This window comes from Anthonomus grandis, chromosome 11 (assembly GCF_022605725.1).
Source record: "Anthonomus grandis grandis chromosome 11, icAntGran1.3, whole genome shotgun sequence".
In the NCBI taxonomy this organism is placed as follows: domain Eukaryota; kingdom Metazoa; phylum Arthropoda; class Insecta; order Coleoptera; family Curculionidae; genus Anthonomus; species Anthonomus grandis.
In genome coordinates, this window is record NC_065556.1 from 6,086,354 (window position 1) to 6,104,465 (window position 18,112).

Sequence of the window (18,112 nt, forward strand, 5' to 3'; positions counted from 1 at the left end):
CTTCACCTAAGAACGATTACTTCGTAAACGTGGCTAAAGACCTAATGACTACTATAACACCTTCTCATGATCCACTTTCATATCTCTCTAATGAAAACTTACATAGTTTCTTTTTTACCCCTGTACTAATAACAGAGCTTCAAAGTACAATAAATGAAAAAAGAAACAAATTATCATCTGGTACAGATGGTCTTACTCTAAAAATAATAATAATAATAATAATAATAATAATAATAATAATAATAATAAGTCTTTTATTTGCCACTGTTTACATAATACTATTTAACAGATTTATTTAACATCTTTAATTATAACTATTTACAAAAATGGCAAAAAGGAGGTTAAAAAACAATTTTAAAAAGATACAGGTTTAACCCCCTGTGTAAAGTAAATTACAAACTCAAAAAGAAAAAACAAAATAATAAATCCAAATTATCCATAAATATACATATTTACAAAATAATACTATATTATCTATATTACTCATAACACAATCCTATACTATTCTACACACACGCCACACCCATACATGTATATTGACATTACCAGCATAATAAATAACTACTAAATAACTAAATAACTATAAATAACAACACAATAACGCTCAGTGCCAAATGAATGCGATAAAAATTTAACAGGTTTTACAAAAATTATTCTATTCTCGTAAAAATTTCTTATAAAAAAACTTAAATCCGCCTAATAATAATCTTTTAAATCTTTCAGGAATTTGGTTATATACGATATATATGTTAAATGAAAAAGATCGTTCGTAAAAAGATGTTGTGTACAGCGGCGGAGAGATTAATCCTCTATGCCTTAAATTTAAGGAATGAACATCTGTTCGGAATCGAATTTTGTTTGTCAAATACGAGGGACAGTTAGAATGAATTACCGAATAAAATTGCAGCATGTAACTTCCTTCGACATTTCATAGAGAGCCATTTGGTTTCACGCAGTTTGTAGCTTACCGGTTCGCGGCGACGGATACCGTATATAAATTGTAAACAAGATTTTTGAACCCGTTGTATTCTGTCTTTATCTGTTTGATCCAAGCATGGCCCATACACCACGTCAGCAAAATTAAAATGACTCGGCACTAGTGCATCACATAAGTTTATTTTTTGTGATTTTGAAGTAAATGCCTAGATGGAAACAACCTTTTTAAATTTGCATAGCCTAATTGAATACATTTACTTACATGCTGTTTGTATCGAAGGTTGGTGTCAATATAAAGCCCCAAATTACGAGAACAATCAGAATGCGGAAGTTGTTCCGCAGAAGCCATTAAAATTAGATCTTCTTTAAGTGCTCTCCGATCCTTGCCAAAAATTAAAAAGTTTGATTTTGATGCATTTATTACTAAATTGTGTTTAATAGAAATACTAATCAATCGTTCCAGATCGTCATTCATTTTGCCGGCAGCACTTTGTTTTTGCTCAGAAAAAAATGAAAAATATAGTTATGTGTATCATCTGCATACAAATGAGCTTTGCAATGTTTTAAGCAACTAGTAAGGTTACAAGTATAAATGCAAAACAAAATTGGCCCCAGGATAGAGCCTTGTGGTACCCCACACACCAGTGTACCTTCGGATGATACACCTTTGCTGGTTTCAACAAACTGTTTCTGGTTTGTTAAATAATTTTTAATGAGAGAAAGTGCATTATAGTCAAATCCCACATAGCTCAAAATTGCATAAAGAAGTTTGTGATTGATTCGATCAAATGCCTTGCTATAGTCTAATCGCACTAGTGCAGTAGATTTTCCATGATCAGTGGCTTCAATTATATCATCTGTAATTTTCAGAAGTGCCGTTGTACAGCCAAACCCCGATCTAAACCCTGACTGATATTCTGGTAAGATTTTGTGGGAATCAAGATACTCCCTTATCTGAGCATTCATTATCTTCTCCATACCCTTGGATAAAACTGGCAATATACTTATGGGCCTAAGATCATTGTAATCATAAATGTTTTGTTTTTTTAAAAGTGGATAAATCTTTGACACCTTCCAAACATCAGGAAAACCATTTTCTAAAATACAAGAATTGACAATATGAACTATGTACGGCAAAATCGTATCCACACACAATAGCAACATATCAAGATTTATTTGATCAGCTCCGGTAGCAAGCGACTTTATTTCAAACAAATACTTTCGCACAACATCGGTGGATACGACACGAAAATTAAATTTAGTTATTGGCATCTCAAGTTTTTGATTGTTTCTGTAAAACTCTAAAAGTTCTACATCTATTGGGTTATTTTGTAATGATGTTTGAATAAAATGATTATTTATATTGTTAGAAATATTTAAATGCTCAGGTATTTGGCTGGCTATATTACTAGAATAAATGTTAAGTTTTTTAAGCTTTTGCCAAAAAAGTTTTTTATTATTAAAACTAGAGGCGACCGCATGACCTTTGCATTTGCATCAGTTTTTGTCTTTTGGTATTTTTTATATGCCGTGTCTTTTAAGGTTATCATTTTTTTAAAAGTAAAAGTTAACCATGGTGGTTTTTGTTCTTTAAACTTAAATTGAACCACAGGCGCCAAAACATCAAATATATTAATTAAAAAATTATTTAGAACCCCAACCTTTTCATTAACAGTTTGTAAATAAATTCTATTATGGAAGGGCGTAAGATAAAACTCACTCAATAATTCTTTATTAATGTTCTTAAGATTTCTAGACTGAAAACATACAGGTTTTTTGTTTTTTTTAGTTTTAATATTGCAATATGTCAGAAAATTATCAGAAATGCCAACGTCTTTAACACCAGATTCAAAACTCGACTCTCCATCTGGGATCAAAATTATATCTAAAAGCGCCGATATCGTGTCCGTAACTCTGGTAGGTTCCATAATAACCTGTCGCAAATTTAGAGTTCAGAGACTCAACATATTCAAAGAAACTAGAAATGTTCTGATCACCCAAATTGTCTCAAATCTACCTGATAACACCTTAAACCATCTGCGAAACCTAATTAACAAATCATTTCAAAATGGGGTCTTCTCTAACTGCCTTAAGACTGCAATAATTATTCCCTTGCATAAAGGAAGAGATAAAGAGCAAGCTTCAAATTATCGTCCAATCGCTCTCCTTCCAACATTATCGAAGATCATAGAAAGATTGGTTAAAAAAAGGCTATTATCATTCCTGCTTACATATAAAATATTAACTCCCCATCAATTTGGCTTCTTGAGTAATAAATGCGCTAATGATGCTATGTTCTCCCTTTTTAACAGTGTTTACTCCAGTATAAACAATCATCATTCAACAGCAACTTTTTTCTGTGATTTCTCCAAGGCTTTTGATTATGTAAACCATACTATCTTGATCAATAAATTATAGCACTATGGGTTCAGAGGAACGCCTATCGAATGGTTTAAGTCCTATTTTAGCTATAGAAGTCAGCTTGTAAAGGTTGATACGACCATGTCTTCTAGCAGACCAATAGAATATAGGAGTACCTCAAGGTTCAGTTTTGGGCCCAATTCTGTTTCTGCTGTTTATTAATGATATGGCCCATCTTAACGTTAGCGGCAAAATCTGTCTCTTTGCCGATGATACTAGCTTTACATGGAGCAATCCGGATGTTGCGGCACTTCATACAACTATTGCTAACGTTTTAATGTTGATCCTTATTAACATTAAAACGTGGTGCGATTCGAATCTTCTCTGCTTAAACATCTCAAAAACTAAAGTCTTATCTTATAAAGGTACTATCCAACCCTTTGTACTTAGCAACACCAGCTTGAACGTTGTTGAATCTGTGAAATTTTTGGGACTTATTGTTGACAGCTCTTTGAAGTGGGCATTACATATCGATGTTTTATCTAAAAAATTAAGTTCACCTTTTTTTGCCATAAGATCAGTTTCCAGGGATTTAAATCTTTCGTCATCAAGAACAGTGTTTTAAGCCTTTTTTGAGTCCCATCTTCGTTACGCCCTTCCATTCTGAGGCACATGCTGTGTGACTCAGTTTGAACGCATTTTTAAACCCCAAAAGAGAGCGGTTCGCTACTTACTAGGACTTGATAGTCGAGCTCACTGCCAAGAAATGTTTAAAAGATTTAAAATATTAACTCTTCCGTCTTTATTCATTCTTGAATCTATTTGCTTGGTTCGCAAGCATATATCAGAAATTCCTAATAGACTATCTCACAATTATCCACTTCGAAACGCAGAGCATGATCTTTATGTGCCAATCCCAAGGTCAGAATTAATAAAAAGCTCTATTCTTTACGAAGCTAAAAAAATGCACAATCATCTGCCTTTGGAAATTAAATCATTGACATCTTTTCCTCGATTTCGCAATGTTTTGAAATCATATTTACTAGAGAGATTTATATGCAGTAGATGATTTTTTTTTTTAAATAAATTTTTGAGTATCATGCACGCACTGGCTAATTATTAATTTTTCACGATGTAGAATAGCAATATTTTGTATTGCTAAATTTCTATAACATTTTTTATGACTTTTTAAACATTGTATTAAAGATTTTGACTGTTTTTGTTACTTTTTTCTACTTTTTTTATTTTACTTTCTTGTTACTATTCTTATTTACTTTCCTATTTTTTTACTTTTTACATTTATGTCTTTTGTAGATATTTTTTTAGTACTTGTATTTGGGTTTCTATGTTTGTGTTTTGCTTTTATCTATAGCTTTGTCTACAAAATTTTATAAATTTTTTGACAATAAAGCATATTTAATTAATTGATTGATTGATATCGCAATTCCCAATCAATTATTTACACACTAGGCATAGCCTTCTTCTGGACTGTATATCCTAAGGTTTAACCCAAATCCAAAACCGCGTAATAATTGGTAAATACCAGACACATTTCCGCTATTTTGGTTAAAACCAGAATGGCAGAAACGCATTGGTAAATACCAACTAAAAACCATTCCACGCTGAAAATCGGTTCATATCGGCAAAATGTCAGTAAGTTTAGCATTGTTCAGACCTTTAGAGGAATCATTACTTTAGGCTGACTAATACAAAATAACTATCTTGTACTTGTTACGAAAAAAACATAGTTTTTTAAATCGATTAAAAAAATAAAAGTTAGCCTGAGAGATGACGAAGAAAAGAACGGAATTCGAATTAAATAAAAACGTGTTCATTATAAACTAAATAATTTTCAAAATTCAGATTTAAAAATTTATAGTTACGAAAATAACCGAAAATATTTTTAAACGAAAATCTTGTACAAACGTTCGCTAAAAGTATCTGCTTTTATATTACGCTATTTTGCATTTACAAATCGATTAAATCAAGTTGTTTGTCTTTGGTCCACATCGCAACAGATTTTGTTTTTAATTTTTTTTATTAATTTCTGACGTGTCTCCCTCGGAAGCTGCTACAAACCGTACTAACTTGTACCAAAGCGCCTCCGATGGGCCTCTTTGAGCGCGTCGAAAATACCGACAGAAAATGGATCGCAGCGCGCCCACAACGGGCGGCTCGCGCGCCTCCTTCGAGCCTGTACATACTGCACGACTTTGGCCCGTCGCGCGCGCGTCGCGGGCACGTCCCCTCAAGTCTATACGAAACTTAAGATTGTGACATCCTAATGGCTGGTAATACCCATCCTCGATCATTCCAAAACAATCAATTTTGTTGAAGCTTTGCTAATCAACGATAAAAACATTTTTAAGTATGCGTGAAAGGGCTTGGAAAATTAAAAAAAATATATATATATTTTCCTAAAAATAAATACAACATAAGTTTATAAGAACAATGACGTTTATTTCAAGTTGTTAGGGTAACTATTTGCAAAGTTATAAGGCTGCTAGTCTGGGGTTTTTTATACCTCCCGAGATTCCGTCCCAATTACGCGCTACGTCATAGACGCCGACGCGACGCGACGCGACGGTGTATTATAGAGCGCTTGCTAGCCAGCCAGCCACAGCCTAGTGCCCAGGCGTTATTTTGACAGAATGGTTTTGTTTGTTGACATTTTGACTTTTAACTTTTATTATTGACGTATTTTGCTTGTTGACTAATTACAATGGAGCAGGGATTTGTTCGTGGTCAGTCAGACAATTTACCCATTATTGATTCCCTGGCAACGGCTAGTTATGTTGCCACAAATAACAATTTTATAATTGCTGAAATCCGCGGTGTAAAAGCATCAAGGTAAGAAATTTACATTTATTTTTTTTTTAATTTTTACTACATATTAACAGTAGTTAAATAAAATCCTTTATTAATGTTATTATTAATATTATTATTAATATTATAAACTGAAAGTGGTATTATTTGCCAAATAAAATAAAATCGATAATAAATAAAAGGTGGCGGGTTCAAAAGAACGCTCGGACATGTAGATTGGTATTTTTGATTGCGCATTTATTACAACAAAAACTTTTTATACAGAGTGTGTCATGTAAACACCTTGTATATTATCTAATATAGGACACTGTACACAAAATATATCTAGAATGTTCTTAAGAATACAACATAAAATAATATACAGGTTATTTTGTTATTATTTAGTGTTGGAATTTAAAATAAGGAAGTTGGCACTGGCCATTGTTACATGACACATAAGTACTTTATATATAAAGTACGTTTTCAATAAGTATTATCACTTTATATACAGGGTATATAAAGTACTTGTTGAATAAAAATTTGCAACTAAACCTAAGGTACTATAAGTATGAGTATTCGCATTCGCCATTTTGAGTCCTGTAAAAAAGATCTTTGTAAAGTTGAAAGCCCTTGTAATGGTTAAAGGCAGCTGCCTGGATTTGTTTTCAATTTTCAACTTAAAATACGAAACGATTCTTTTAAAATTTATCTTTTGCGAATATATAAAATATATTTTATAAAACAACTTAATAAATTACTTAACACCGTAATATATGAGTGACAGCGGCAGTGAGGTTGACAGGACCCAAAAGGGATTGTTGCGAATACCTATACTTATAGCGCATTACTAAAACTACCAATCGGTGTATCTAAACTTTTTTTAAAACATAATACAAATATTACTATTCAACAAGAATTTTATATGAATGAAGAAATATTGTGTATTTACTTTGCATATAAGCCAGAGAATCCTATGACGATAGTGCAATAGGGTACGTGCAGTTGAAGAGAGAAGATAGTATATGCACAGTAAAAGCTCGAATCACACCAGAACATAAGGTCCGTATGACACCATATCATATTATCCTAATTTGTAACGAAAAAACGTCATAGGTTCAAAGTATCCAATGTCACGATTGTGCTGCAAGTGCTGAAGGGTGCAAACATGCTATTGCATTTTTATCGTGGATGCATCGATGAAGCGAAGAAGTAGCTCCGACCTCTGTAAAGTGCTATTGGTCAAAATCAACATTCTCTTCAGTGGGTACATCTATTAAGTTTTTAAAAATTGAAGACATCGGAAAAGGATCAACATCTGGTAAAGTGGCTGATGGAAGTTTTTTAAAGGCAGTGATAGAAGAATCAAAACAAAGATCTCTGGAAACTCATTTAAGTAGCTACTTTTACGACTCATCCATTGCTGTTCAACTCACCATTCAAAGATTATTTCATGCCTTTAAAGGTGCTGGAGCATGTGCGTCTGATGTTAATCTTTTTATAAGATTTTCTTCAGATCAAATGAACAGTGATGTATGTGATGAAGTATACAAACTCATTAAAGAATAAGCTGCTTGCCCATTATGGCATGAAATGCCACTAAAGCGTACCAAGTAACGATTACAAGTACTCGAAAGAACTTTGTTTATTTTATTGTCTCTCTGCATTGCATTACTCCACTGTTTCCGTATTTTCTGTCCTCTGGGTACACTAATAAATACTTTATTTGGAGTAGTTTTTGTCGTATTTCTACACCTTGGCACAATATAATATTTATAGCGGCTATGTGGAGCAGACATTTTGAAAAACACAAACAACAGCAAAAACATGCATAATAATATTAACAAAGCAGCGTGCGCGGTCGACTTGCTAACGTCGGTCGTCGCGTCCACTTGGGCGCCTGTGACGTATCATCCCGGCCGCGCTGGTACAGGGAAAAAATTAAACATGGCCTATTTATTCGAACTTTGAAAATTAATTGTAAACTAACTATAAATGCTAGAGAACTGAAAGAAATTGCTAAATTTAAGTTGGAGCCTGCTCTTTTTTACTAAAAAAATTATCGAATTGTTGTTTCCAAGCTCATTAAGCAATTCCACTGTTAAAGAGGCTCAAGCGTACACATATAACATGACCATAAGTCATGTTGATAAGCGTCTAATATGATCATCTATATCCATGACCATCATATTGTAGATCTCTCTATGTTGGATTCACTTTTCTCGCGATGTTACCCGTATTGAGTTTATGTATCTATGCTATCTCGGTACTTTTTGATGACTTTTCATACGGCGTGTCTCGAAAACGGAATTACATAGCTGGCAGCCATATTTAGAAAGCCATATATTTTATGATGTAAAATTACAAATATTGGCCGTTTTCAAAAGTAAAACTTGCAATCTGTTCAAGTTCAAAATATCCTTTTTCCATAAAACAATTCGTTTTCATTTTAGTGCTGTCTTAGAGGAAACAAAGAATGACCATTTCAGAAAACTCTTTGGGCCTGTTTTAAGAGAAGCCACATTATACTGTAAGACTTAGACCAAGCAAAATTTATTAGCTTGCAAGATTGCTTTTTGCAATCGTTGGACTTCTTTCAGCCTATAAAATGTCTGTCAACTGTGAATTAGTGTGAGAGTTTTAATATTGCATCTAAGCTGAAACAGACATCTGCTCATACCAAAATTTAAATTTAGTTATCGTACTAGAACCATAAACCGTAGTCTAAATTGATCAGTCAGAAAAAAAACAAGTATAAGTTTTCGGTAATATTTCAAATTCAAATCCAAAAGAGAGGAGGCCTAAAGGCAAGAAAATATGGCAACACGCATGCATGCATTTTATGCTATTCGTCTGCTATGTCGTTGTTTTTTGGTACATGTAGTGAACAAAAAAAGAAATAGAATATTTCAGGTGTTGCCGTTATTTTGAACGATGCGTGATCTTTAAGTCACCAACTTGTACAGCGTGTCCCAAATTTAAAATTGACCATTGAAATCTCGAAAGAAGTTCAATGAGAAGAGTTACAGGGTCGGTTAAATAGAGGCAAAGTTGCGCAATTTGAGGCTTAAAAAAAAGACGTTTAAAAAATTTTAAATATCCGGATACTTCCGGAGTTATCCGGAAAAAGTCGAAAATTGTCAAAATCGTTTTTACCTTCTACCCACTTTATTTAAAGAGACATCGGAAAACTAAAAGCAGTTTTTTATTGCCACTTTTTATGTCCTACAACATGACGTAAAAAATATAAATCCGACGTTTCGTTTTTTTTCGATCATCATCAACTTTATTTTTTCTTATGGGCGCCATATTAGATTTTCTCATTTTTAAAAAGTATTTTTAATTGCCTTTAAAATGAGGTATCTCTTTAAATAAAGTCGGTAGATGGTAAAAACAATTTTGAAAAATTTCGTTTTTTTTTTGGATATCTCAGAAGTATAGGATATTAAATTTTTTTAAACGTCATTTTATTAAGCTTCAAATTGCACAACTTTGCCTCTATTTAACCGATCCCGTAACTCTTACGGTTTCCGATCCCAATGGTCACCCTTGAATTTGGGACACCCTGTATGTGACTTGCCATCGAACTTTTATATTTCATAATAAATAAATAAATTGTGTAAGTAGACCTGCAGGATAGGTAAATTATAAACGAAAGAAGTATCGAAATATATGTGTTTTAAAGAGAACGACGGTTTTTACTTGGGTCAGCAATAGTTTCGGGCGTTTTATGGTATAGTTGAGAACCAACGAAAGGATTTTTAAAAACTTAACGTTCTAAGCTTTGACACTCTTAATGCATTTATGAATCTAGTATTATACGGATGTTAGTAAGTTTTGAATTGGTCAGCTAATGAGAGTCCAGTCTCAAAACGAAATACATATAACTTCAAAAACAAAAGTATACATGTAATTTTTTCACGATTCCTTATATTACGATAAATATTAATATCTAGACCTGAAAAAAATTGATTTTTAATAGTAATTTGATATGCAAAGTATATCTTGCTATAATATTCGTTGTTGCATGATTATTGGATTTAATCAATCGTGAACGTCTAATTTTTTTGTGCAAATACTTAGTTTTTGCAGTTAACGTTGCAACTTAGGTTACTTAGGTTAACAATATACTATTATTTACTACTAGATTATTTTAAGGCTTTTGATATCCTGGACCATGCACTTTTGTGCTCCAAACTTCATTATTACGGGTGCTTAGATGCTTCTTTAAATATTATCTATTTTTTTTTTAATTATAGAGAATTATGTTATTTCAGAAAATAACATACAATGAAACTTCTCAGATCCTAAGTATGCATTCCGGTGTTCCTCAGGGCTCTATTTTATCTCCTTTGCTTCTTATAATATACAACGCTGATATTCTTTGTTCGACTAATTTCTGTCTTTGCTGACGATACGCAACTGGTATATAACTTTGATGCCGCCAACTTTGCTGATGCAACGCAGCATGTTAATTACGACTTAGAAACCATTAGTTCTCTGTCTAATAAACATAATCTACAACTTAACTTCAATAAATCCAAGCTTCTATGTTTTGCAAGTAAAAAAATAAAATGATTGTCAAAAATAATGTAAATATGAACCTACGAGGGGTCATACTTCCTTTCGTAGCTTCCACGAGAAATTTAGGTTTACATATGGACGAAGATCTTCGTTTTAGCGAACATGTCAAACAGTTGAATAAAAAGGCCTTTTTGGCGCTAAAATTAATTTTTATTTAGAGACACTCTTGTTCTTAGTCATTATGCTTACTGCGATTTTATATTAGCCTTGTTTGCGGTTATTAGAACAACAACAATTCAGAAAATGAAAAACTCTTGTCGTAGGTTAATATATGGCATTAAAAAGGGAGACCACATATCGCATATAATATCAGAAACAAATTGGCTGAATATTTTATTCTAACACCTCTTCTATAAAAAAACTGAAGAGTAAATTTATTTCAAAAAACAAAGTTCATCACTTAATTCTAAGAAGCATAGAATTACTTACTATGCCTGCTTACTACTTTACTTACTAACTGGTCTATTTAAGACGTCATTTACATTTAATGCTATTAGACTCTACAACCATATTCCTAACCACATTATAAATATTAATAAATTCAAATTTGAATTTCGTTCTTTCCTCTTTCAAGCGCAAATATAACTAAATATATTCAATCTCATCAAAGTTGAAAAATCATATTTTATTTCACCAATGATCTGTGTAGTATTACTCTGAAATTGCTACACGCCCCTTTCTCTACCTGTGCAAGGAACTTGAGCATTTAATTTCAGCAATATACCAATTTTTGTATCTTTATTATTCTTTTATGCAAACTATTTTTAATGGTTAAGTAGCCCCAGGGCTAAACTTTAAGGCCTAAGTTAGAGTTGTTATTATCAATTATTTACATAAAATGTATAAATATTAAATTTTATTAATTATCAATAATATTGTCTAATGTAATTAACCCAATAATAATGAAAAAACATAATTTTATTACCATTCTATAAGATACATCAAACTAAGATAGGCCTGTAAAAATAAAAATTAAGTTTTTCTACATTTTTATTTTATTAATGTTTTATTTCTAAATTACTGTCTGAATGTTATGTGTATATAACAGTTTTTTAACATGTTTTATTCAACCACATAGAAAAATATCGTTTTATTACTATTCTTTATGATACTATAAACTGAGAATTAAAGGCAGGATAGATTTGAAAACACATAAAATATCGCCCCTGTCGCTTTCGCAAATGTCACTTTCATATTGGCTATAACCGTTGCACATATCATTCACGGCCAGTTTTTCACAGTTTTAGCTATTTTATCAAATTGGGTTTTAGATCATGTCCACAAATTACATTAGAAGTGCACATTATTAAAGCATTAAAGGTGTTTGCCTTCGACGCGTCTGCCGTTTTTAGCATAATTTCGTTACTCGTTGCGCTAATAGTGTATTAACAAGATAGTACAGATTTTTAAACATGGATAAAAGCTTAAAATAAAAATAATTTCAATTTTCCTTGTTAGTAAAAAAAATAAATAAATAATTCTAATTTATTTGTCATCAAATTAATTTATATTTGGCTACATCAATGATCTTAAAATTGATGATCAGTTTTAAGAACAGTAAATCTTATATAAAACTATGTTATATTATTTTATACGAGACAAGGTAAAGCTATATAGAAACTTATAACATTTTTATTATTTCCAGGTCTTACTTTTACGGAATACCAATTGTATGGACCGGATTACAAGATAAATCCAAAAATAATCCATAAAGTAAACGAAACGAATGTAATTCGTACGCGCTGGGTCCAGACGTATCAGAGTTATCTGGTGATCGAATTAAAGATGCAATCGGCCGAATCGGCACATCTCCGAGTTTTAGATAAATTCCTGGATACGTACGGGTTCAACATCACTTACGAAATTACTACGAGCGGGGTTAGAGGCCCGTCTTGCACAATGATGGATTGCGGATTTACCGGCATTTGCTACGATCACTACACGTAAGTAAATATGAGTTGTCATCGCGGTTTAGCAGGAATATAGAGAAATGGTTTATGCGCTTCCAGATTTATCGCTCTGAATTTTAAGAACCGCATGATTTAAGAGGCGCATTATCGGAATTTATGGGTACTTGATTAAATCACATGCTTCAAATGGTTTATTACTATAGTTAATTATTGCAGTAAGATGACGTTATAGGAACTCCGAAAAGTACATCCCATTTTACAATTAATACTTTTTTTCTGAAGCTATTTGCTTTAAAGTTGTAAATTATCATAATTAGTACTGTAGGTTTTGCTTTGTTGATTTTGTTTAGATTTTAGTACATTTTTCGTTGTAACTATTTGATGAGTTACGGCGTTAAAAGAAGTTTTTTTTTTTAATTTCTTTTGCAATGTATTATAAAATACATTATTGATGGTAAAATACTTTTAAAAAATTTTTTCTCAAAACAGTAAAATTTTGTCAAAGAGAAAAACTAGATTGTTTTTAAATTACAAAATTATTGCTCACTACATACCCAAGAAACTTTTAAAGGACGAACATTTTACTTTAATTATGTGATTCTGATATACAGTTGTGGCCAAAAAAATAAGAGTGCATATCAAATTTCAAATCAAACTGAATTAGCTTAGCTATATGTTGGAATTTGCAAATAAAATACAACGTATTTTCTTCCCGCCATTTAATCTGTTTATTTGATAAAATTAAATAAACCAAGAATGCCTTATCTTTTAAAAGTAAGTTTTTTTCATTATTATTTAAAAATCTTGTGGACAAAAAAATAAGAGTCTTTCTTTATTGTAACTATTTGGTCTCGGTTTATTCAGATAAAATATTTGTTTGTGATCTTTTCCATAAATACAAGTCAGCTTCAACAAGATCGTTGCATCGCGTTGGTAAATATGGGTCGCGCAAAGCATTATAGCCCCGAAGAAAGGCGTCAAATTTTGCAATTGAGGAGTCAAAATAAATCCTATGCATTTATGCTTAAAATTAAATTAAAATAAAATTAATGTGCTTAAAAGATCACCTTGTGTAATCTCCAGGGTTTAAAAACATAAAATGTTCCTGAAAATCGAGGCCGCCTAAGAAAAACCACACGGAAGACTGATAAGCTCATTGTATTAAGAATAATTTTAATGAAAATTTTCAAAGAAATTAGTGCACCATTTTTTTAGTGATCAGACAAAGATCAACTTATTCAAATCAGATGGAAGATTATTCGTTAGAAGGAGAAAGAATGAAGAATATAATCCTAGGAACACAATAGGTACAGTTAAACTCGGAGGTGGAAATATCAAATTGCGGGACTGTTTTTCCTACAATGGAGTAGGTCCCATATTTTGGATTAAAGAGATAGAGACCATGACAAAAGAAATTTATTTGGATATCTTAAATAGAGTCATGCTACCAAACGCCGAAGAAAACATGCCTATAGGGTGGGTGTATCAGCAAAATAACCACCCTAAACATACCCAGTGAGCATTTTATTCCTTAATGGGAATTGTGGCACCTGTGACGTTGCTGTTACGTCGTAATTTGCTTAATTTGTGTAAAAATACACGCACTTTAGTATATAACTCGACTCCAGCAAGGAATTGTGTACTATAAACCTATTGTAGAAATTGCGTAACATATTGTGACACTGTTACTTGATTATTTTTTTGTGTGACGCCAAGCAGGAAATTTGTTTAAACAATGCCCTACCTGTGCCTGTGTGCAAGCTGAACGCAAATCAGGAATCGTGGGAAATAATGCGTGACTAACTGTAGGAATAGTGCAAAAAAGTGTATACATTTAAACTGCTAGTAAATGTGTGACGCATTTAGGGAATTATGTGAATCAAAAATTTCTTAAATATTTAAACCAGTTTTGTGTAAAACATAGTAGGAATTTTAACGTTACATTGAACCAAAAAGTGTATAAAATTGCAGTGTAAAACAAAATGGCCGAAAATGTAAATAAGTTACTTTTTATAATATCATCTAATTAAAGTGAAGTTTTGCCGATAATATTAATATTATAACCTCAACCTCACTTTTTAAGGAACAACCCGAACAACTGTTCACACAATGCCGGCATTGCGACGCAGTGACACAAAGTAGGACGTATTACGGAAGTGCGTTCAGAAAATGGTTGCGCGTTTTCACTTTGCACACATAGTGGGAATTGTGTTAAAAATGTGTCTGCTTTTTTATGAATGACAGCATCTAGGAAATGCGTGTAACATATTAGTTAACAATTTAACACAACTGCGGTATTTGTAACAGACATTATCTAAGGTAAAAACAGGGAATCTGGTGTATAGGCGACATATTGAAAAAAAAGTATTTAGTATTAATTAAATTTATTTAAAAAACTTGCTTTTGAACGAAGAAAATGATGATTTTCATTAACATTACGAAACACAATTGTAAATAGATTTGTTTTAAAAAGTTTATTACAAAATAAAAAATAAAAATTTACATTAAATAATACGAAAGAAAGTATTTTTTTAGAATAAAGATTTTTTTAAGGGCACATTGCTAATAATCTTAGCTACCTGTTACATCATAAAATAATGTAATCATATACCAATATGTTATATATCATCTATTTTATTGTGTCTAAACTGTTTCATAGAAAAGGATATCATGTACGCATATACTATATATTAGACAAAGAAAAACAAGTTTTAATTTAGATACATTTATTGTCATGGCACCTTTGAGGTGTTATCTGAGGAGAAATAATTCCGGATTATTATTATTCACATAAGAGGTATTGTGTTAGTATTTATGTAGGAATTTTGTATCTAAAAAGACACCAAAATGGCGCAGCTAACACACATTATGCCTGAATGATTTCACAAATGTGTGGTGTCATGGTTCTCCATTTCCGACACATAGCATACACATGTCAGTTGACGTTTCGAAACATTGTGTGTATTTTGACATCCGAAAATGACACGATAACGGAAGCGTTACTAAAATTCAAATCCAAAATGCTCACTGAGTACGGCACGGATTGTTAAACAATAGTTTACACAAAACCGGATTTTGGTTCTGGAATAGCCATCACAATCGCCTGACCTTAACTCTATTGAAAACCTTTGGAAGGAGCTGAAAAATCGAGTAGCTTGTAAAAAAACAACAAATAAGCAAGATTTATGGAAGGAAGTTCACGAAGCTTGGTATTCCATCCCAGTTGAAACATGCCAAAAGTTGATCGATTGGATGCCACGAAGATGCGCAGCCATCCTCAAGAATAAAGGTTATTCTACCAAGTTCTGACTCTCTTATCTAATGCTGTCGTTTGTTTTGCGGTACATTGTAACTATAATTTTTTATAGCCATTTTTGAAAATTACTCTTATTTTTTTGTCCACCATAAAATGTGTAAGAAATAAATTATTTATTTATAATTACAAATTAAAATGGCAAAGAATAACGTGTATTTATTTTTTTATCACTGATGGCATATGTTGTACAAATATGAAATCGTTATTGTTTTTTTCTCTATGTAGCACAATATATTATTAGAAATATTCAAACAAAACCAGGCACTCTTATTTTTTTGGACACCACTGTATGTGCTAAAAAAAGGAGAAAAAATTTTGCACCAAAAAATGTACGAAATGATTCTAAAAATATGGATACAACAGAAAATACTTAAGTAGTGAAATGAAAGCGTCTTTAGATCTATATATAAGAAAGAAAGCAAAAAACAATTTCAAAATTATTGAAGTATAACGCTTATCAACACAGCATACAAACTCCTAGCAATAATAATACTAAGAAGGCTGAACCCTTATGCGAATGATGTTATTTGCTACTATCAATGCTGATTTCATGCTGGAAGGTCAACGATGGATCAAAGATTTTCAATTAGACTTGAACTAGGGGTTTAACCGAGTTGTCCACCAAATCTTCGTCGATTTTTAGCAACATTAACAGAAGCAGATGATGGCTGGCAATGTTAAAGATGGGCATAACAAGGAAATTAGAAGTGCTAAAACAAATTTGTTTAACAAACTCATATAGTGTAACAACGGACAGGTCAATAAGGGGTAGGGGGTATTCTATGTTATTTAGTTTTATCACCGTTGTTTTTTAATTTTGCCTTGGAATATGCCTGATGGCAGATGCAGTTCCAGAAGAGGCCTTATAGGAGATATACTAAAATCTTGGACAGTTTGGCGCATAGAAGGAAAGTGGCGTATCTTACTGTTTTATTAATACCATCACGGTGAATACTTTTCCAAACTAGCCTATATTATTCCACCTGGATCTATACACTTGAAATCTACTTGAGAAACAAATGCGACTAATGAATATCGAGTCTAATCGAGTGCATCTTCAGACATCTTAAACGTGGCTTTATCGGGACTTATTTTTATGAAGAAATGCAAGTCTGTGAAATTAACTCCCGAAGCACGACTTTCCCGAATATTAAAACAATGATATTTTGATTAAATTTTAGATTGTATGAGATTATTTGAGGAGTGTTATTTCAAAAAGGGACATGTCCACAAAAGTTTAAAATACGTTTTATACTGATTTTTCTATCATTCCTATCCACTAACCCCTTCAAATCGTTTCAAAAAAATATATGTCCCCGTTAAATTCCCATATGAAGGTGTTGTGTTCGATCAAGACTAGACATGTCCGCCTCACATGAAAGTTAAATCTGTTTTATTCAAAATCGGACAAGTCCACTATTATTTCTTATGGGCAAACACCATGTCCATTTTGTGCCCGTTTTCTGCTATTTCTGTTATGACGATTCAATTACACCAACTTTTAATCGCAACGCATCTCGGTTTGAGAGTAGGGAGTGGGGGAACTGAACGCTGGCGGTTTTTTAGTTTTCTTTGGTTTTAGTTACGTAATTACGATCGACGAGTCTGGACATGAGAAGAAGTATTGTTGTCGTTTGATTACTGTGTTTCGCTGTAGTTTTTAGCCGTGTGGCGTTTGTTTATCGGCGTTTTAAGCTTGTTGTGGGCGTTTTGAAAAGTTTCGATAGTTAATATGGATGTTGGAGTGGGAAATATGAATGTTAACAGCAGAAAAAGGAAGCCTAAAGTTCCAAAAGTGGATATTTTGGAACGACAGAGGTAAATTTTTGTTTCTTACTCGTACGTGCATTATAACGTAGATTGTGCTACCGCAACCTGATAAGATTTATTGTACCTATCTTTTTCTTTTGTTCTAGGTTCTGATCCGAATCCTACGTTAAGAAATTTTGTAAGACCGTGTGAACATAACACCAATTTCTTGAAATGTGCCTTAGTGAAAAAATCTGATATTTTGAGAGCAAGACAAAAGTTTTTCCAGACACCAAATAAAATATTACAAGATCAGAAATTATGTCATATTCTGTCTGTTTGTCCGCCGAAAAGGAAGAGACCTAGGGATGGTGTAAACGAAGAAAAAAGAAAGGCCAAAAGTATGATTGCTTCTTATTTCTTTCGAATTCGACAAGGAGAGCAATTTTTTATG

General features: G+C 32.3%; 1 protein-coding gene across 1 annotated transcript in view; it reads left to right on the plus strand.

Moving 5' to 3' along the window:
* The window catches only part of LOC126742453 (uncharacterized), a 1,408,556-nt gene that overhangs the window by 919,288 nt on the left and 471,156 nt on the right, over positions 1-18,112 (plus strand). Inside the window, exon 7 of the mRNA XM_050449100.1 lies at positions 12,329-12,626. Coding sequence (XP_050305057.1) covers positions 12,329-12,626 — 298 coding nt within the window. The remainder of the gene's footprint in view (positions 1-12,328; positions 12,627-18,112) is intronic.